The 23,200-nt window shown below is 36.0% G+C and overlaps 1 protein-coding gene across 1 annotated transcript in view; it reads left to right on the top strand.

Annotated features, from left to right (window-relative positions):
- Alg13 (ALG13 UDP-N-acetylglucosaminyltransferase subunit) overlaps positions 1–23,200 on the top strand; it is a 68,224-nt gene that overhangs the window by 39,193 nt on the left and 5,831 nt on the right. The window contains 5 exon segments of the mRNA XM_052737576.1: positions 377–406; positions 511–566; positions 9,293–9,361; positions 10,715–10,883; positions 18,416–18,610. Of these exon segments, the coding sequence (XP_052593536.1) occupies positions 377–406; positions 511–566; positions 9,293–9,361; positions 10,715–10,883; positions 18,416–18,610 (519 nt within the window).

Below are 23,200 nucleotides of genomic sequence, written 5' to 3' on the forward strand. Positions count from 1 at the left end.
ACTTAATATAGCTACTTTTCTTGAGCATTTGTTTACTTTTACTGTTTACCAGTCAATGATTCATTATTATTGAAACAATTCTGAACGATTATGTAGGAAGGAAGTGTGAGGCATTTTGAGTGACTTTATTAATAAGATACTTCTAATATTGTCTCTGCTACTTATGGATAGAGGGAAATAGTCTTCACCCCTAAGGGAGTTTTGAGCAGAAATTTGTACTGTTGACAGCTTACCTTGTCCTCTGTTGCCTACTAGGAAGACTCAAATCACTTTCAATCATGTATGCATTTTAGTTTTGAAAAAAGAAAATGCAGTTACCAGCCCTTTTGCTGTGCCAGGTTAAAAAGATATGTGTATATACATTTCTCTTTTCTAGGAGGATATGGAGATTATCTTTATTCTTCAGGTCAGTGAGATTGAGATTTAATTTGATATTCTTCATTGTTTATGGAATATCAGACTAAAATAATGCTCATTTTTTTTTTTTTTTACTTTGGCTATATCCTCTAGAACAAGGCTATGAAACTTCAAGTGTATATACAACAACTGTATCTACAGCAAACCTGGTAGGTAACATACTGTATAGTTTGGGCACAGTGGAGGCCTGTGGGAGGGCTTGCTTAGGGACTCTGATGGGGCCTGCATTCATGACTGCAAGATACTAAGTGATATACTGGCACTGGAGAGGACACTTAACCATTTTCCTTTTCATTTCACTTACCAGAGCAGATCCCACTAGAGCCTGTCTGTGTCTAGAAAGCAGAAAGTTGGAAATACTTTGATAGGACTAAGAATAAGAACTGTGTTCAGTGTTGTTTCCTCCTTTTACTCCAAAAGAGGCAACCTATAAGTGCCACTCATTGAAACCAAATGCAAAGCCCATTATTTCTGGATAATAAGTACATACTGTGTCCATTATATATAAAATCATCTTGGAAGTCTAAAACTAAAAATAAAGTCTTTATACCATGCCTGCAGTCCAGTTTAGTCATGGAGTAGATAAAAAATTGTAATAAAATTCCTGATAAGAATAGGAATATACAAGAAAAAAATTACTGATCTGTAGCATTTCTGAGATTTTGAGGCAATACGTTGTATTGTTGGCCTTTATGCTACATATGGAGACTACCCTGGGACTCTTAATGATTCCAAAGTTTTCTTTCCCTTGGCCATATTTGAAGTAGGAATTGATTGGAAGTCAGAATTGAAGTTTTCCTTAGAAAGTGAGTGGCTTTTGCATCCTACATTGTTTTTGGTTTTCTTATTTGTTTTGAGACAGGGTCTTAATATATAGCTCTGGTGACTTGAAACTCACTGTGTAAAACAGGCTGGCCTGGAACTCACGGAGATCTGTCTGCCTTTGCCTCCTGAGTGCTGGGATTAAAGGCAAGTGATACCATACCTGGTATACATCCTATATCCTAAAGAAAATTGGAGATGCGAGAATTACTAATTTTTTATTTTTGTATTTTTTTAGTTTTTTTGAGCCAGTGTTTCTCTGTGTAGACTTGGCTGTTCAGGAACTCACTCTGTAGAACAGGCTGGGCTCGAACTCACAGAGATCCGCCTGGCTCCGCCTCCCAAGTGCTGGGATTAAAGGCATATGTGCCACCACTGGTTGACCTAAGAATTATTTTATTTACTTGCACAAATTTAGTTTTTGGCTCATGATTTTTTTTCAGCTGAGAGATTATTTAGATTTTGTATATCAGGAGCCATAGTGATTATTCTTTTTTATAGATTAGATGCACTACTTAGATTTGCTTTGCTTTATTCATCTCCTACTTGATTCCAAGTACTTTTTTTTGGGTTTTTCGAGACAAGGTTTCTCTGTGCAGCTTTGCGCCTTTCCTGGAACTCACTTTGGAGACCAGGCTGGCCTCGAACTCACAGAGATCCGCCTGCCTCTGCCTCCCGAGTGCTGAGATTAAAGGCGTGCGCCACCACCGCCCGGCCCAAGTACTTTTAATATATCAAGTCCTGGTGAAGGATCCATAAACTTTTCCATGAAATAATTTCATTCAAACGTGAGATTTAATGCGTTCTATCATTTCAACTCTTGTTTTGAGACATACATCACATATGCACAGATCTTAATTATTCTTATAACAAAGTTAATAAAATCATTTAAAGGAATCTTAATTGATTCATACTATGGAGCGGAATTGTGACTGTTTTTGTCATTCAAAGCTTTTTGTCTTCTGTTGCCGAGGTTTGAAATAGCTGTTTCTTCAACCTTATGATTCCTATATGCAAGAACTGAGCTCTTACTCCCTTTCATTGCAGTCTACACACTGCTAATGTTGGCCTTCATAATTCTGTTAAAACAAAAATCAGAACACTACTGACACTCATTTTTTAAACCACTGTCGCTAATCATAATCTCCTTCCCACTTAGTTTTGCAATACTGCAGCATCCTATTTCTAGTTACCAGTTTCAGTTTTAGTTGAGTTAAATTATGCTTCAGGATTACTCTTCCCCAAATCTCAGTGCACACCTAACTTTTATTTTTCTTTTCATTTTCTTACGATTGTTGCATGTTATTTGTACACATTAATGAGTTTCATTATTATCTTTCTATGCATGGAAGTATCATTTATTGCTTATGTTCATTCTTTCCCATCTCATCCTTTCTTGCCTAGCCCTTTCTTAGTCCCTAATCATCTGTCTTCTACACCCAGGTCTTTTTTATTTTATTTAAAAAATTCGTTTCTTCAGTTTCTATATATGAGAGAGAAAAAGTAATTTTTTTCTGCATATGGCTTTTGTTGTATAATGTGATGTAGGAACAAAACGAGCATTCCTACTATGTATCTTGAAGAACTTGATATTTGAAGAACTTAGATAACAACTATGTTTTTGAATTATTATTAATCTTAACTGGTAGTTTCATGTACTAAATGTTTACTTTTATGTTTTAGGAAATACATCTTAGGAAGGGAATGAAAACCCTATTATTTATATATGTGTGTGTATATATATATATATATATATATATATATATATATATATATATATACTTTTATCCTTTTGCTTTGCTTTCTCCCTTTTAATTAAAAGCTTTCTCCCATCATAAGTATTTGTATATCATAAGCTTTTAAAAATATGATGTCTTGAAATAGCTGAAATGAAAAGGAAATAAAATCCAGCATTGTAGATGACAAGAGTGAGCACTTTCTGTTATTTTAAATTCGATTCTCATGTTCCTTTTTGTTCAGTGTTTATTTTATCACATACCCCCATAGCTGTCAGTGTCTCCATGATATGTTCCACTCTACTTTTTAGTCACCTTGTTTCATACATGAGTCAGAGCCTTTCAGAATTCTCTCTTACAAAGTCAAGATCTTGTGTCAGAGAGCAAGACTATTTGATCTTATTCAATCTGTTACATCCTTCCTGCTTTATCTGATACAAGTGAACAACCAGTCTACACAGTCTTGTTCCAAGCTATAATCTTTAGGTAAAAGCCTTTAATGTTACTGTTTGTCATAGTTTGTTTTTGAAGGTCTTTTTGTTTTGTGGCCAGAAAGGCCACTGAAAAAGTGTTTACATTTCAATCTTGATTTACATTTTAGTACTTAATTATTCTGCAGGAGAATGTAATGACTATAGATTCGAGATCAGCACCTAAATCAGGGGCTAGTATGATCACTTTTGTATTATTTATATTAGTCATTTCCAAACTTGAGTGATTTTATGACAGGTCACTTTTATTTAGTTTTTGACATTGAAACAAATGAGATTTCACTTACATTATTTTTTACCTAAAATATCTACCTCTTTAGAAAACAAGTGGGCAAATAAAAAAAGAATAAAAAAGAAAAGCACGGGCAACACAAATACACACACACACACACACACACACACACACACACACACACACACCCCACTCATAAAAACACAAAAATTAGGAACTACGATAACATAAGGAAAAGACCAGCAAAGTAAATAATGGCCAAACAAAGCAATATGAGAAACCCACCCCCCCCCCAAAGGAAAAAAAAAACTCCAAAAATACCAATGAGTTTGTTCTGTGTTGTGGCAATCTACTAGGGCCTGCCCTTAAATGTGCTTTGCATACCAAGTGAGATTCTATTAGAGAAAATACATGCTTTCTGTGCAAGTAGTTGTCAGTTGGCAGTAGCTTCTGAGTTAGGGGTGGGAGCTCATATCTACTTTCTCACTCAGCACTGAGACCCCATCTGGCTTGGATCTGTGTAGGCCATGTGAGTGCATGTTGCCATTGTCTCTGGTTATATGGATTGTAGCATGCCTATCAAACAAAGGCTAAAGACTAACAGCCAAATATACAAGAATATATACCATACTTACCTTTTTGGGTTTCAGATACCTTTTATTCAGGATAAATTTTTTCTACCTCCATCCATTTTTACCTGCAAATTTCATGATTTTGTGGTTTTTTCTAAATTGCTGAATAATAGTCCATTGTTTAAATATGGCACATTTCCATTATCCATTCATCTGTTGGTGGACATCTAGTCTATTTCTAATTTCTGGGTACTATGACTAGTGCAGCAATGAACATGAATGGCTAAGTGTCTATGTAGTAGGATATAGAGTTCCTTGGGTCTATGCCCCAGAGTGGTATAGCTGGATCTTAAGATAGATTGATTCCCAACTTACTGAGGAACCACCACATTGGTTTCCATAGTAGCTGTACAAGTTTGCAGTCCCAGCAGTGGACTTCATCTTCCCCAACATGAGCTGTCATTTGTTTTATTGATTACAGCCATTTTGACTGGCATACAGTGAAATCTCAAAGTAGTTTTGATTTGCATTTCTGTGATGGCTAAAGATGTTGAACATTTCTTTATGTGATTCTCAGCCATTTGTATTTCATCTTTTGAAACTGTTTAGTTCTGTACCCCATTTTAATGGTGGTGTTTTATTGATGTTCAATTTTTTAAATTCTTCATAATTTTTCGATATTAGCCCTTTATCACATGATAGTTGATGAAGGTCTTTTCCCATTCTGTAGCCTGCTGCTTTGTCTGAATGATGGTGTCCTTTACCGTACAGAGGCTTCTAGGTTTCATGAGATCCCATTTATTAATTGTTCTTAATGTCTGCTAATTGTGTTCTGTTCAGAAAATCTTTTCCTGTACTAATGAGCTCAAGGCTATTCCTCTTATCAGTGCAGGTGTATTTGACTTTATGTTGAGGTGCTTGATCTACTTGGAGTTGTCTTGTGCAGGGTGATAAATATGGACGTATTTGTAATCTTATACATGTAGCCATCCAGTTTGACCAGCACCATTTGTTGAAGATGTCTTTTTCCATTGTGTGTATATTTCTGGCTGCTTTATCAAAAATCAGGTGTCCATAGGTGTGTGGACTTATGTCTGGGTCTGTTTTGTGCCAGTGCTACTCTGTCCTTCTTAGTACAGCTCTGTAATACAATTTGAGATCAGGTATGGTGTGATACTTCCAGCAGTTCTTTTATTATTTAGGATTGTGTTAACTATCCTGGTTTGTTTGTTTGTTTTTGTTTTTGCTTTAAAGATTTATTTATTATGTATACAGTGTTCTGTCTGCATGTATGTCTGCACATCAGAATAGGGCACAGATGTCATTACAGGTGGTTAAGAGCTACCATGTGGTTGCTGGGAATTGAAATCAGGATCTCTGGAAGAGCAGTCAGTGCTCTTAACCTTTGAGCCATCTCTCCAGCCCATTTTTTTTTATGTTTCCATATGAAGCTGAAAATTGCACTTTTGATTTCTGTGAAGAATTGTGTTGGAATTTTGATGAGGATTGTATTGAATCTATAGATTGCTTTTGGTGGGACAGCTATTTTCTCTTAGTCCCACAGATTCATTTTCATAGGAGATCTTTCCATCTTCCGTTGTCATTTTCTTTCCTTAATGTCTTTATTATATGAGTGTTTCATTTGTTTGATTAGAGTTACACCAAGATTTTTTTCTTTTTGAGGCCAGTGTGACAGATACTACTTCCCTGATTTCCCAGTCTGTTTGTCATAGCAAGACTACTGATTTTTCTGTGATAATTTTGTATCCTGCTACTTTGCTTATTATTTATCCCCTATAGAAGTTTTGTGCAGTTTTTAATGCCATTTATGTATAAAATCATATTACCTGTAAATAAAGATGCTTTGACTTCTTCCTTTCCTATTTGTGTCCCCTTGATTTTCAGTTTTATTGCTCTAGCTAAGACTTCAAGTTCTATATTGAATAGATATGGAAAGAGTGAAAATCTTGTTCCAGATTTTAGTGGAATGGCTTTGAGTAGTTCTCCAATTAGGTTGCTTTTGGCTATGGGCTTGCTATAAATTTCTTTTATGTTGAGGTCCCTTGTATTTCTAGTCTCTCAAAGATTTTTACCATAGAAAGGAGTGTTGGAGTTTTTTCAAAGGCCTTTTAATAAGATGATCATGTGGGTTTTTGTCTGAGTCTATATGGTGAATTCCATTTATCTTGACCAGTTTTTATTCAGTAGTAAATTGTTATATTTCTGGTCCATTCTGGATTTCTACAACAACAGAAATTTTTGGTTGCTGAAATCCAGCTTTAAGTTTTGTTTTGTTTTGTTTTTTGAGACAGAGTTTCTCTGTGAATCTCTGGCTATCCTAGAACTCGCTTTGTAGACCAGGCTGGCCTCCAATTCAGAGATCCACCTGCCTCAGCCTCCTGAGTGTTGGGATTAAAGTCATGAGCCAACACCACTTGGTGAAATCTAGCTTTAGTCCAGATTGGATGTAAGATGTTATTTCAGTTTTCACGTATCTATTAAGAGTTGGCTTTGTGTCCAAGTATGTTGTCTATTTTGCTGAGAAGATGGTATATTCTTTTGTGTTTGGGTAAATTTGATTTATGACATTATTTAACTCCAGCATTTCTGTTTAGATTATGTCTGTCTGTTGGTGAGAGTGACGTAATAAAATCTCTTGTTCTCACTGTGTTGAGGGTCAGTATGTGATTAAGCGGTAGCAGTGTTACTATTATGAACTTGGTTGCCCTAGTGTTTATTGCTTAGATGTTAAGAATATCCTCTTGGTTGATCTCCCCCCCCTTGAGTATGTAGTGTCCTTCCCTGTCTCTTCACATTAATTTTAGTTTGATGTCTAATTTGTCAGCTATTTAAATGTTGACACCAGCTTACTTCTTATTTCCATTTGCTTGGAATATCTTTTTCCATCCTTTTACCCTTTTCCTTTATGTTAAGGTGTGTTTCTTGGATGCATCAGAAAGATCCTGTTTTCTAATCAATTCTGTTAGTTGGTGTCTTTAGGGATGTTAGGAGAGTAAGACCATGATGTTGGGCAGTTATCTGTGAGCAGTGTTTGTTGATTACTGTTATTTTCTTGTTATGTTTTTTTCTCCCTCTATTTTTCTGGTCTGGAATTATTTATTCCCTGTGTTTTCTTGACCTCTTTAGGTTGTAGTTTTCCTTCTGGTGCCTTCACAAGAGCTTGATTGGTAGACAGATGCTGCTTAACTTTGGTTTTATTATGGAATGTTTTATTTTGTCTGTGTATTGTGATTGATAGTTTTGCTGAGTATAGTACTCTGGGTTGGCATGTGGTATATGTGTTTGTAGAACATCAGTCCAGATAGGTAGGCCCTTCTGACTTTTAGAGTCTTCATTGGGTGTTATTCTCATGGGTCTGCCTTTATATGTTACTTGTTCTTTTTCCTTGTAGCTTTTAATATTCTTCTGTTTGTTTAGTGTTTTGATTATTATGTGCCATTCAGTAAATTTTTCCTGGTCCAGTCTATTTGTTGTTTTGTATGTTTAAATGGTTTTGTTTGAAGTATTTTCTGTGCCTTTGACCTGCTTCTCTTCTTCCTCTATTCCCAGTTGGTGAAGCTTACCTGTAGCTGGAAGATTTCCTATGTCCCAGCTGGCCGCGACAAATCTTTCCCACTTGCGTCCCCCAGTTAAGCACACAGAGGCTTATATGAATTATAACTGCTTGGCCATTAGTTCAGCCTTATTATTGCCTAGCTCTTAGACTTAATTTAACCTATGATTCTTATCTATGTTTAGCCACGTGGGTTGGTACCTTTTCTTAGTGCTGCCTTGTCACCTTGCTTCCTCTGTGTCCCCCTGGCGATTCTTGATTCAGCCCTTCTTCCCAGAAGTCTCCTTGTGTGCTTGCCCCGCCTATACTTCCTGCGTGGCTACTGGCCAATCAGCATTTTATTCATCAACCAATCAGAACAACACACATTCATAGCATACAGAATGATATCCCATAGCACTTAACCTCTGAGGTTTTGTTTAATTTGCAAAATTTTTATTTCCAGTTTTATCTCAGTTTGGGTTTTTCTTAGTGATTCTATTTTTTACTTTCATTTCTCTTGAACTTTTTCCCACAGACTTCATTAAGGGATTTAGTCATATCCTCTTTGTTCTTGAACATAATAGCTGTTGTGTTTATAATAGCTGTTTTGAAGTCCTTGTTAATGGTTGTGCTTGTGTCTAGTCATCTGGCATTGGCATGATTGAGGTGATTCTAGGTGTTAATATCATGTCTTGTCTTTGTTGGGTGGTTTTTCCATTCCTTGTTTTCTTTGGCCTTCTCTGGGTATCAGAAAAGGGTGGTAGCTGTGGGTTGTCTGCTATTGGGTGCTTTTGCAAGTTGATGGGTGACTGAGAGGAATGGAGGGTTGACTGGGAGAAAAGGCTGAGAGGGAGGGGCTTCAGGAAAGAGAAAAGTATCCTGTCCACATCAAGAGATGGGGTTTCTAGGGAGTTAGTTGGAAGTGTGGTGGGAAGAGATGATCCTGCAAGAAGGTTGAAGACAGACAAAGAATAATGTGGAGAGACAGGGATGAAAGGGTTAGGAGGACCTTGGGTCTGAATTGGAGTCTCCAGTGAATGGAGTTGAGGTGGGAGGAGAGGCATCTGTAAGCAACCTGGCTGAGGATGAGAATGGAATATGGAGATGGTAATGGAGGACAGGAAGGGAAGGTTAGTGTAAATCACCTACTTCGGTCTGCCAGGTATACCTATTTGGAGGAACTGGGTAGAGAGTGTTCCTAAGGTTGAGGCTGACAGAAAAGAATGGGGTTAGGCTGGGGATGGGTGAGAGGGTCCACAAGAAGGAAGAAAGCTGAGTCTGCATCAAGTCCTTGTGTATTCCCCCAGGGATGGGGTTAGTGGGGGAGAGGAGCCACCTGTAAGCAGGCTGATACAGGGCTGGGGATGAGCCTAGAGAGACTATAATGGAAGATAGGAAGGAAAGTGAAAATTGCCTTTGATTTCTTTGTTTCCCTTTATTCAATTATATTTCTGTATTTATTAAAGTCTCTTCAGGACAGTGGACCATGTTCTGTGCCTCAAGACACAGTTACCTCATACAACTATCCCCAGAAGGTAATCTTCATAGTAATACCAAACAGTCATTTACAGTAAGCTAAATATAAGAAAATAAATTCTTTGCCTTCAACATAATTCTGAGCAGCTGCTTATATTCCATTAAGTATTATTGTGCCTTCTGTTCAACCTGTCACAGTGATTGATACATTTATTTAACAAGTCACTTAAATGTCTACTGTTTCAGACACTGTTGTGTGGTCTACTGTGAACTTCTTATGAATAAGTCAATGATAAATTACTTTTCAAGTCTCTTTATTTACTGAAATATAAATTGGAAGTTGGCATTTACAAAGGTAGCTGAATCTGTAGTGCTGAAAAGGAGAGTATGATCCAGTAGATCATCCAGTAGATCACCAAATTTTTGAAATGAGTAGAGAAGAAACGGTTGAAGACAGAGCAAAAGTAGAAGAATGTATGGAGACTCTGGAATGAGAACATTTCCAGGAACAGCAAATATGGCTGTTTCCAAAGAGGTCAATTAATGTAAAGATTAACCAGACTCTAGTAGGCTTTGATTGATGACTTCGTCATTTTAGATGATCTGACTGGGTTAGAGCCATTTTGTGGTACTCAGAAATGGAGACTGCCAGTGAATACAGTGTTTAAGAGGCTGTTATTTTTATTTTATTTTTCCAAGAGAGAGTTTCTCTGAGTAGCCCTGGCTGTTTTGGAATTCACTCTGTAGACCAGGCTGGCCTTGAACTTGGAGATCCTCCTGACTCTGCCTCTCAAGTTCTAGGATTAAAGGCATGCACCATCACTGCTCAGCCTGTTATTTGTTTATTATATTTATACACATTTCTGTATACCATATGTCCTGGGAAAATAGTATGTTCTCTTAAAGAATTTGGCACCCAGATCGGAAAATAAATTAGTTTAAGTCGTCCAGTTAAACTGAAACATCTTTTCTACTTAAATGTTTATGTGGCTAAATATGTGTACATAAATGAAAATGAATATATTGTACAAATCTGTGGAGGAAGAGAAGTTATTGTTTTAGGAAGATGGCAACTAGGCAGATAGAGAATAGGAGTTGGAAGGAAACTTTCCACCATCCCCAACTTTTGGCCTTATTGTTTGATATTAATGTATTATCTTTACAAAAAGAAAGATAGCTCTCAACGTAATCAGAGATCCTGCAAAAGAAGTAACTATATATGGTTTGCATACAGATTGGTTTCTCAATGTTGTGTCACCAGGAAAATTGCAATTTCTTGAAGTTAGGTTCAGAGATGAAACAAATATGATTTGAGAAACCAAACTTAAGAATTTTAATCTTTCTTTCCCTTAATAGATGTTAGAAAAAGAGAAACCAAACTTAAGAATTTTAATCTTTCTTTCCCTTAATAGATGTTAGAAAATTCTACAGCAATTAGAGTTTCCTGGGCCAGCCATGTTCCAGTTCCAGTCTTACCTAACTGTACAGCAGGAGATAATCAAACTATTAGTACCTCTGATGTTTCCTCACAGAATGCCATACAGCCTGTCTTTGTACCTCCACCTGCACAAGACAGTCAAGGTAGGCTATTAGTGTTTATTTGCTTTGGAAACCTTTTTATACTCACAAATATGTACATACTGTTATTCTAGTTATTAGATGGTATTGTAATTTCAGGAAATTATGTTAATTAAAAAGGTGTTATATTACCAAGGAATCTATGAGATTTGAGAATAGGTTTAAATTCTGGTGGTTTTGTTTTTTGTAATAGGGCTCTAATAAGATTTTGCACGTGCCATTTGCTATTCAGTGGATAGTTAGAACTATTGTATTTTCTACAACTTTGAGTTGTTTTGTAAATTTTTCTTAATGTGTACACACACACACACACACACACGCACACACACACACACACGCACACGCACACATATATGGGTCAGGGATGAACGTCTTGAGGTTGGAGGAAACTAATGAAGTAATTCTTTCCTTTCCACTTTTATGTGAATTTCAGGAATCAAACTTGGGTCATTAGCAATTTATTGTACACACTGAGTCATCTTGCTAACCCTATGAGTTATGTTTTATTACTTGAGGATTGACATAGAGATAGTTATTTTATACTATAAATTTTCTAAAAGTTTATTATAAAACCTATACCCATGTAATAACTCCTTGTCCTGTGACTGTCATAATAGATACTAAACTCTGGAATTTAAGAAATTCTAAGAATTTAAGAAATTGAGATACTATAATACTGGTTTTACTACTCACTAGCTGTGTAATTTTAGACAGGTTATGGACACAATTACTGTGACCTTCGGAATGCCAACAGCACCTGTTTATGGAGTAGTAGCTAAATTTTAATGAAGTAATATAATTTAAATTTTTAGAGTTTTAGGAAAGTGGTAGCAACAGCTTACCATCTGAGTCCCTGTATATAAAAATGGAAAAATAAAATCCAGAGCCATAAACAGCTTCTGCAAAAAAAACCCTTAATGACCTGGTTTCCTTAACAGAGTTCTAAAAGAGCTAATAATTCACTTAGAGCCAGATGTGGTGGCTGCATACCTTTAATCCTATCACTAGGGAGGCAGAGGCAGATGGATCTCTGAGTTCCGAGCCATCCTAGTCCACAGAGTGAGTTCCAGACAGCCAGTGACTATACAGAGAAACCTTGTCTCAACAAAATAAAAAGAAGGAAAGCAAAACAACAATAAACTTTCCTTAGAAGGTAGAATGGTCAATTTGGAAGCGTAGGGAGAGGTTTGATCTGTTACTAAGTGAGGTGCATATGGCACTGTGTAGATAGGATTAGAGCAGTTTAGCTTCTAAGAACCCACAGAATGGATTCTATAGGGTTCCCTTTCAAGGGCGCACTTCTCAAAGAAGAGTGCTGCTGGGAGTGGAAGGGTGAAATGCATCCGGATGGGGGAGATTGGCTCTATTCCCAGGGCATTCTGGAAAACATGGTTTTTGAACACTGCACAAAAAAGAAAACTCGAGAGAATTGGGAAAGCCACCTTGTACCTTACCTCATTCTCAATTTTATGAAGAGATATTTCACACAAATGTCAGCATAACTAAAACAAAACATTTCGGTATAAAGTAAAATGATGGAATTTGTAGAATGAGAAGGAGATCATATCAATAATGAAAACTATAAAGAGCTTAGGGAGATAAGTACAGTTAGACAATGCTTCAAGATGAATGAGGATATAAGAAAGGAATCTATAATTAAATAATATCCAGGTGTGGCGGGACACGCCTTTAATCCCAGCACTCAGGAGGCAGAAGCAGCGGTATCTCTGTGAGTTTGAGGCCAGTCTGTTTTAGAAGGTGAGTTCCATGAGAGGGCTGTCTCAAAAATGCCAACAAAACAAAACAAAAAAGGTAATGATTCAAAAGTGACATGTTGCAGTTAGATAAAAGAGATGAAATAATGATAGAAATCCCTGAAGGAGAATACTGAAGGGAACGGAACAAATACTAAAATGTATAATTCAGAAAACTTTGTTGAAACAAACATGAAAACTTTGAAACATGTATAATAGCACCTTGCAGAGAAGAGAATATCAACACAGAACATCCAACATTAGGATAGTCCAGTAAGATTAATTTTCTAGCACCCATATGGCAGCTCACAACTGTCTGTATGTAACTCCAGTTCCAGGGACATCCTCACACTAACATACATGTAGGCAAAACATCAGCAATGAACATAAAATAAAAATAAATCATTAAAGAGAAATTTGCACTAAAATCGCTAGACTTTAAAGAAAAAAATAGTCTTTTGAGAATCTATGTAAAGAGCCTGTGGAATATAAGGAAATACTACAATCAACAAACTTTGACAGTAATACTTTATGTAGGAAGAAAATGAAATGAAATTTATAATACACAAAAAAGGATGACAAGATGGTTCAAACACTTGCTACTAATGCTGATGACCTGAGCTCAATCTCAGGAAACCACATGATAGAAGTGGAGGTCAGACTCCTGAAAATTGTCCCCTGATCTCACCACATGGTATGTATGGCATGTCCATCCTACCTTCCCACCAAAACAAGTAAATGTAAAAGAAAGTCAAAGAACTTGTGAACCAAGACTTTCTAACCTGCTAAAGTAAAAGTTATTTTTCAAACATAAAGGATAGCATGTTAGAATAAAAATATTTTTCCTTTATACCCTTGTTGAAGAATCTTCTGGAGGTGTGTAGTGAAACAAGGTAATGATAAGTTTCATGTGACAATTAGAATTAGTTGGCATTAAATAAACCTTTGGTTCTTCAGTTAGTAGCACCAGTAAGTTGTCAGTAGTTACTGAACTCAACAGCATAGAGAATATTTGTATTATCAAACAATTTTACTGGGGAGCTAGAGAGATGGCTTAGTGGTTAAGGATACTTACTGCTCTTCCAGAGGATCTGGTTTTGATTCCCAGCACCCACACGATGACTACAAGCATTTGTAACTCCAAGGAGATCTGATGCTCTTCTGGCCTTCAAGGGCACTAGGCACACATGTGGTGCACAGACCATGTAGGCAAACACCGATACACATAAAATAATTTTTCAAAAAATTTGGCAATAGTATACTAGAAAATGATGTTTGAGCTTTAGTCTACAAAAAATAAAATATTAGAAGCATTGGTATATGACCTAAGTATTGACTATGTAGTTCCATATAGAATAAAAACAAAATGAAAGCCAGGAGATTGAGAATAGATGTATGCAGAAGCCTTATTTAGCCAAGATATATATAACTTTTTTAAAATGGGAAAATTTTTAATGCTGTCAGTAATTATATCGGGTTCTTTTATCTAGAAACATTAGATTGAACAATTATGCTATATCTAGTTTTATCTATATTTAGGATTCTCAAGCTAAAAGAAAGGTAACAGACTTATGAAAGGCTAATAAATAGAAAGTTTTTATAGTCTTGAACCTGAATCAGAAGCATCAGTATGAACTTTGCTATTGTACTTTTTAAATATACATTTACATTTCCTGATCTGTTCAGTGAAAGTCCTGAAAGTAGTAAATATCCTTAGCACTGAATTTTGGTAGTCTTTTAAAATATTTTTTTTTTTTGGTTTTTCGAGACAGGGTTTCTCTGTGTAGTTTTGGTATCTGCCCTTGATTTCGCTCTGTAGACCAGGCTGGCCTCGAACTCACAGAGATCCAGCTGCCTCTGCCTCCCGAGTGCTGGAATTAAAGGTGTGTGCCACCACTGCCCGGCAATACTTCTTATTTTGAAAAGATAATGTTTTGTAGAGAAATAGCTGCCTCCAGATCTGGACAGTAAATATTCAAGATATGCCTAGAATTTCCTGTAAGAAATAGCAAGAAAGCTATTAAAGAGATCTTAAGGACATGCCAAAGGATCAGGTGCTTGTTTGAGTTGGTTTTCTTTTTTTAAATTTATTTATTAATTATATATACAGTGTTCAGCCTGCATGTGTGCCTGCAGGCTAGAAGAGGGCACCAGATCTCATTAAAGATGGTTGTGAACCACCATGTGGTTGCTGGGAATTGAACTCAGGACCTCTGGATGAACAGCTACTGCTCTTAACCTCTGAGCCATCTCTCCAGCCCCTGAGTTGGTTTTCAATGGCAAAGATGATTTGAATTTCAGTGATAATAACTGTGGTAGTTTGTAATGTAATACGTGAAAATGTCCAGGTTCCTAATAATGCTTTAAAACTTACCTAAAGAAGAGGATGGTATGAAACCAATCTGTTTACTTGAAAATGAGAAAATATGGTGAAAGAATTAAGTATGTATTTTGCCATACTCATGAACTATACCACTAGGTAACCAAATAGTGGATTTGGAGATAAAGTAGGGAATTTGTGCCATTACTATTATATTATATATAACTAGTCAATGAAAGAAAAATGGCAAAATATTTTCCAGTGCCTATTGGATGGATGATAGGCATTAAACATTATTGGATATTAAAATTGCTATAGTTTGAAACTTGAGTATCTCCCAGTTCGTGTGTTGAAGGCTTGTTGGGAAATAATGTCCTAGTGGAATATCTTAGGTTATTATAGCCTACCCTTGAAGGGGATAGCGGCATGCTATCACCTTATCTTTGCTTGTTTTTTATTCCAATCTGCCATAAGATGAACCACTTCCTTTGCCACGTAGTTTGACAACATGCTGCTTCTACCACATGCCCCAAAATTAATGGTACCCTTAGTTTATGGACTGAAACCTCTAAAAGTGTTAATCATAATCAACCTCCTTACAGGAAGCTGACACTAACACAGTGCAAAGACACACTACCTACAGATAACGTCAAAGAAATCATTCCTAAGTTTGATCCAGTTTGCCAGATAAGCTGCCCATTTGCAGGAAGTACCTGAGAGCATGTTGTGCTATATCCTCAGTATGTAATCAACAAAATGTAGACTCTGTGAAGTTTGGAAGGTCAAAGGGCCCAAGTTCTTCAAAAGAAAAACTGTAAGGAAATGGGAAAGGAAAGAGGAAGGAGAAATAGATTGAAATTAAAGTCATAATAAACTTTTAAAGATGAGTAAGATTTTTAAAGTTGTCTGTAGGTGCACATTGGGTAGGAATATTAAGGGGAAAACCATACTGAAGTGATAGTGTTAGAGTCAGAATTATTGTTAATCATGTGAATGAAAGGGCCTGTAACATGGGGTATTTGGAAATGGCTGACAGTTTTACTTCTCAATCTAGGTAGTATATCATCTTAAATCATTAAGCCAAACATTAAATTTATTTTCTCTCAGTCTCATTTGTAAAAAACAAGTAGATGCAATAAATGTTTATGATAGAACTCTTTCTTTCATTGGAAATGTTACTGTGGTACCTTCACTTTACTACTTGCTGCTAAATTTGGAAAAGCATTGCCTGTTTGCCTCCAGCAGAGGTCTGAGCTTAAAGAATTGAAATCATACCTAAGTAAAGGCTTTTATTGCTTTATATAGATGGAATCATACAAAACTTACCCTTGGGGTTAGCAAGATTGCTCAGTGACTAAAGGTATTTGCTACTATGCCTGGTGAACTGAATGGGATCCTTTGGATCCACATGGTGGGAGGAGAGAACTGATTCTTTTTTTTTTTTTTTTTTTAAATATTTATTTATTATGTATACAGTATTCTGCCTGCATGTATCCCTGCAGGCCAGAAGAGGGCACCAGATCTCATTACAGGTGGTTGTGAGCCACCATGTGGTTGCTGGGAATTGAACTCAGGACCTCTGGAAGAGCAGTCAGTGCTCTTAACCTCTGAGCCATCTCTCCAGCCCGAGAACTGATTCTTTAAAGTTGTTAGAGGATTGATCCCCACATGCAAGATGTGTCATGTACTCTCACTGTACACATAACACACACACACACACACACACACACACACACACACACACACACACACACACACACACTCCTCTAAGTTTGAGGCTAGCTAGTCTATATAGCAAGTTGCAGTTCATCCAGGACTGCATAGTAGAGGGAAAAATGGGTGCTTATTGTAGTATTACACATTTATAAGGGATGTCAGTTATGGCAGACTAACACCCTAGTTTCTTTAAACTTGATTGTCTCAGGTTTCTGACAGTTTATTTTGCTACTTCTAGGTCTAGTAGTTGGTTTGTACCCAGTGATCATGAATCACATTTTTGTTTTCAAGTAATTGGCCTTACTTCATTTTCTTGGTAATGGCCATTAAACCTAGAGCCTTGTGCATGCTAGGCAAGCACTTAGTTACCCATCCCTAGCTCTGTTTTCACATTTTATTCTGCTACAAAGTCTCACAAAATTGCTTAGGCAGGCCTTGAATTTGAAATCATTCTGCCTTATCCTCCCAAGTAGCTGAGATTACAAGTTTGTTCTGCCAGACCCATATTCCATTTGCTTTTACAAAAACATAGTATGATTTGTTTTGAGTACTTGTTTAAAAGAGACAAGGAAAGAATTTTGTTGGAAAACCCATTTTATAAATGCATTCAAACATTAGTAGATATTCTAATAATCAAATTACTTTTCTAAAGCTATAAAAGTAGACATTTCTAAATTTATCAAACAACTCCAAAAGACTTATATAAGTTGTTAAAAGTGGCTGTGTAGTTTAGCTTTAATAAAATTCACTTCCTATTGTCCAGTTCTTTGAATTTTTCACAAATGCATTGTTATGTAAGCAACACCACAATCAAGAGGATTGTTTCTTCACCTCCTCCTCCAAAAATTGCTTATGAATTTTTTGCTTTGATGTCATCTGTAGATACATTTCTATTACTGTTAACTGTATAAAAGGTATGAATGTATTATTAGCATTGCCAGTGAATGGAGGTAAAGTAGATCCTTTCTTGCAAAACTTTCAGAGTAAAAAATTCAGCTTGTGGATTGTTTTTAAGCTAAACTCCGTGTCTTAGAGCTCTGAATTTAATCCTTTATTGAATATCGAGATGAAACTTTCTATGCCTTCTAGTGTTAAAAATATTATGTATCTAGCACAGCTTTGTAGTTTGATATCAAATAAATTTGAAGGATTATGTCATTTAGCATTGATCAAAATAACAGATTTTTAACTAGTATATTACATATATGTAGGTATTTTAACTATTTTGGAAACATACTGTTTATCATCATAGAGGTTTAATATGCAAACAATTATATTTCCACTTTGTATTAAAGGTAAAACTCCTAGATGAATCTTTTTAAACTATAGTAATAGATATAGAATGTTACAAGGATAGAATATTGTATCTAGTCCATTTTTAAGGTCTGTGTCTCCTCAGAACTGGAACTTGATAATTTAAAGTTCCCTACATTCTTCTGAGGCTGCCTGGAGAATTTGTGAGGTTGCTAAAATCTCTACTGTGTGCATTTTTTCTTTTGACTTTTGTGTCTTATTATTTGACCAACAGTGACAGGTTACTGGAAACATCTTTCAATTTGCATCCAAGTGTCTCTTTTTAAGTCAACCCATGAGAATGCAGAGTTCTATGATTATATGGGGTGGGGACAAAAAAGCAGGTCAGCTACTGCTTTATAAGGGGCAACAGTGTGCATTGCTATTTCACATTTTATTTCTTTGTTATTGCTGTCTTGTCTGTAGTAATTCTCTGATTTCTACTGCTGCAGCCTATCTTCAGCCTCCAGCAGAAGCGGCAGCGGCAGCGGCAGCGGCAGTGGCAGTGGCAACACCATTACCACAGCTGCCTCCTCCACTTCCTCCTCCTCCAGCTCCTCTTGAAGCAGGAGATGCTTCAGGCTTGTCTCTACCCCCATCACTGCCACCTTATTCCTGTGATCCAAGTGGAAGTGATCTGCCCCAAGGTAGGGTATTTGGAGATGTGGTACAGGTTATTTAGGTTTGAGATCGTTTTTTAATCTAGAATATTTTCTGGATGATTGATGGGTGCAGAACCAAATGAGAGCAATTTGAGCATATAATTCTAGGTGGCTAACAAGGAGCAACTGCAAGTATCTTCTACGGAGTTAACTATAACAGATAATTGGATTGAATCATGACTCTTCCTCTGCTGCCCTCTTGTAGCTCCATGTCCTTCCTGAAATAGATTCACATGGATAGCTTTGTTTTTTTTTTCCCTCAAATATTTTATTTTAAATTGGGAGGTAATAGTAAAAGCTTTCTTGTATTTAAGTTCTTTCCCTAGCTGTATGAAATTGTTAACTTTTTGATACTTGGTATACCAACTGAATTTTGAGGATGTGGAGAAAGCTTCTATTCATCTGATCTGCTTTGAGTATCAACCATGTATTTCTGCTTCCTTCAACAACCAGCAGTGATTTTTTCCATTGGAAATTCTTTGTTACCCTTGAGTTTGGTAGTATTACTCAAAGAGACTTTTAGTTGAAAGTTGTTAGCAACTGGCTTATACTTCTTGCTTACAACATTTTTCTAATTTTTTTCTAGCTGCCGCTTTTTTTTTTTTTCTGAGTTCTTTCTAGCCCTGAACTAGTCAACAGGATTATCTCCAACTCTGTTCTGTTCTTTTTCCATACAGTATGTCTTTGTAGTCTATTCTAAATCTAATTAGCCTTGTGATCAGAAATTTTGGTTACTTACTAGACATTGTCACTTAGCTTTTTAACTGTCCAACTTCAATGGTCTCTAATGAAATTCCTCATCTTTTCCCTCTTGTCTTTCACCAGTCAACACAAAACATTTATTCCTCTTCTTGGTTTCATATTTTGTAAGTATTATTGTTGTTTCTACCTAATTTAACCCAATATCTAAATCCTGACTACTTTATTCTGTTCACCTTTGGTGCCCAAGTAGTATTCAACCATCACATAATGCTGATTTTCTATTTTTCTAGCATTTTATTGGGAAGGTAGATAAACATTATTGATTTTTTTCATTGATAATATAATTGCCAGCAAGATTATGTTGTTGATGTTCGACTGTGTTGTTTTTATCACATGTTGTTTTTATCACATATTTGCTCACTGTTCCTTTTGTCCGTCTGACGGGAAATTAACCCATCTTGTTTTTGATGGCTTTAAAGGTAAATTGTATTTATCAGTAGACCTCCCCAACCATAAAGGATAATGAAAATGAGTATATATACACAATGTACATAAAAGACAAAATCCTATAATTTGTGGATTAATCTAGAAGACATGCATAGTATTTGGTAAAATAAGCCAGGTACAAAATGACAAATACTGCATGTCTCAACTTATTTGTAACGTGTGAAAACATACTTCTTATTTCATAGAAATATAGAGTAGGATAGTAATTCCTAGAAGTTGAGAAGAATATACGAGGGTAAATTAATGAAGACTGATTATTAGGTACAGAATTACATATTATTATATGTGAGGACTGTGTTTTGGTGTTGTATTTGCACAGTTGGATATATATACTATATATTTCAAAATAACTAAGAAAAGATTTTAAATGTTTTCATCACAAGAAAGTGGTGAATATTTGTAGTAAAGAATGTTTATTTAAACATTTCATTATTGTACCATGATTTAATTATTGTATTCATGTATTGAAAGATTCTATAATTTGTTAATATGTGTAGTTATGTATTCATTACAACACACAAAATCAAAAGTTACCTATGTAGCCCATTACCAATTAAATTATAAATATTGTCATTGTCTCAACACTTTGGTTTTTTAATTAAAAAATTTTTTTGTTAACAAATTTTTTCCTGCATGTGCATATTCATATATGTGTAGGAACAACTTCTGTGCTTCCTCACATACTCCTTTTGTTTTTCTTGAGATGAGATATCATTGCCCAAGAAGTTAGCAAGTAGGCTTAGGCTATTCGGCCAGTTAATCCCATTCCTGCCCCAGTTTTTCCAGTGCTGAGGTGACAAGTGTGCATTGCCATGCCCAGTGTTTTTTGCATGAGTTCTAGGGCTTGGATTTATGTCTGCATGACAGATACTTACCTCCCCAGTCCTGTCCCACAGTTTTATGTCACCTCCTTGTCATTTTCCCCTAGATATCATCATTTCTCTGCTCTTTAGTTTTCTACCATGGGTTAGTTTTACATATAAATGTAATCAGTATAGTGTGTAATTTGCTTCTTAAACTGGGCGTGAGTGTTCATCAGTGTTCTTTAAAATTAGTGATTCACTTGTTTTTTTCCCTATGGTTAGTATTTAATTGAATATTCCTTATAAATTCTTACTTCATAAAATGTCTTTTGAACATATTCACCCCACTCAGGTTCTCTCCTTAGCACCTCTCAACTTTCCATCCATTTCCAAACACTCTTGAGATTTCTTTTTTCTTCATTGCTCACAGAATCCAGTTTATGTTACCCAGCTATCCTGGGATTGGGGGCTGCTCTGATGTGTGGTTATCCTCCCAGGGGTCACATCATTACAGGAAAACTGACTGTCCCCCTCCTAGAAGCTATTAGTGCTAATGTTCCTAAATTGGTGGTGGGATTATGTAAATCTACTTTCTCCCTTCTGTGCTGGGATTTTGTAAGGATAGAACTATGAGCTTTTGTATCATCATACCCTATAATATAATGGATTTCATTATGACATTTTTGTACTGTATATCATATTTTGACCATATTCACATTCCCACTATCATCTCCCATACTTGGTGCCTCCACTGGTTCCCTTTTTTCTAGATAGTTCCCTTCTGCTTTCATGTCTTTTTATATATTTATATGTAGTTGTATGTAGCTGAATCTATATTCACATGAGACAAAACATGTGGTAATTGGTTATTCCCAATGCATTACTCTTTATCTTTTTCTTCTTGCCCCGCTTTTAGATCCCTTCTGTCATAGTCATTCCTCTGCTACTTTGATGTTTCATTTTCTAATTTGTTCTTTTAGTGCATCAAATACAGTTGGTATTAGGGTGTTAACCTTGGCATGGATAAATAAAGAGTTCTGGGTTGGGTGTGGTGGTACATGCCTTTAATCCCAGGGAGGCAGAAGCAGGTGAATCTCTTGAGTTTGAGGTCAGCCTGGTCTACAAGAGAGTTGCAGAACCAGGGCTACACAGAGAAACCCTGTCTTGAAACCCCCGCCCCCCAAAAAAGAGTTCTTACAAAAAAAAAAAAAAAACAAAAAACAAAAAAACCTTTAAAACTAGAGTCTTCATATGAAAAGAAACATTTGTCTAAGTCTGGCTTATTTCACATGCTATCTGTAGTGCCATCTATTTTCCAATAGATGTCATGACTTTATTCTTTATTGCTGAATAAGACTATTGTGTATATATACCACTTTTTCTTTATCCATTCATCTATCAATAGGTATTTAGGCTAGTTCCAGATTTTGGCCTTTGTGAATAATAGCGTGTTTGTAAGGTTCATCATTCTTGTATATAGGTACCAATAATTCACACTATGTATAGTTTAATAATGCTCATTGTATGGTTATGCCACATTTATTGTCTATCAGTTGATGGGGATTTGGGTTGTTTCTACCTTTTGACCTTTGATGATAGATACTACCATAAACATTGGTGTGCAGGTTTTTGTATTGATGTTTGTGTGAGCCAGAGATTTAGTTTCTGTTCTTCTCATATTCTTTAGCTTGAGCATCTGGCTTTATATCCCTGTATGTTAGTCAAAATACATACTGATTCTTTTAAAATGGCAATAAATGGATTTCCATAGGGAAGCTTTAGCTTATGAAAGGGACATTTTCCACAAATTCATCTTGTTACTGGAACTTGGGCTATATTAATAATAAAAATATGTGTGGATGCAGGTCAGCCAGGTAAGTGCACTTACGGATACAATTAACATACTCAGAATAGAGATGTTTTTCAGTGGTAGAATTTCTATTTAGTGTTTTCAAGGCCTTCGGTGTCCATTCCAGACATTAAAATAATACAGACAAAAACAAGAATACTGTGAACATTCCCTCTTCTGCTGTACATCTAGTTTTGGCTAATTTATGAACTATTTGAGTTCTATACTTGGAGAAGTTTTATCATTTTAGGCTTTAATTCATTTATGCCTGCCTTGGTTACTGTCTCCTCTCTTTGGAGTTCTGGCGGTGGTGTATTATAGTGTGTTATGATAAATCAAAACAAGATGAATATGCTAAGTTTCTTCCGTGGGCATCACTGCTCAGCATTAGTAGAGCACTTTATACTATGTAGTAGTGCGAGTAACTGAGGTACAGGTGCATAATTTTCATCTTAAGACAAGCAAGAAAATGTCTTTTCTAGCTATTTTCTTAGTAACAGAATGGCATTACAGTAGCATCTGTCTAATACTAAGCAGAAATGAAATTTGTATTGGGTGATTAAACCTTGTGTCACAAAATGATCATAGCTATGCCAAGTGAAAAAATAGTCCTTTAAAGCAGAATTGAGAGTTGTGGTAGTGTGTGAGATGGCTATGACTATATCTACTTTAATAATTTGCAGGGAAAAGCTGTTAAGTAATCTAAATTGCTTA

Source organism: Peromyscus californicus, unplaced genomic scaffold, assembly GCF_007827085.1.
Source record: "Peromyscus californicus insignis strain IS unplaced genomic scaffold, ASM782708v3 Scaffold_10__1_contigs__length_136768540, whole genome shotgun sequence".
NCBI lineage: Eukaryota > Metazoa > Chordata > Mammalia > Rodentia > Cricetidae > Peromyscus > Peromyscus californicus.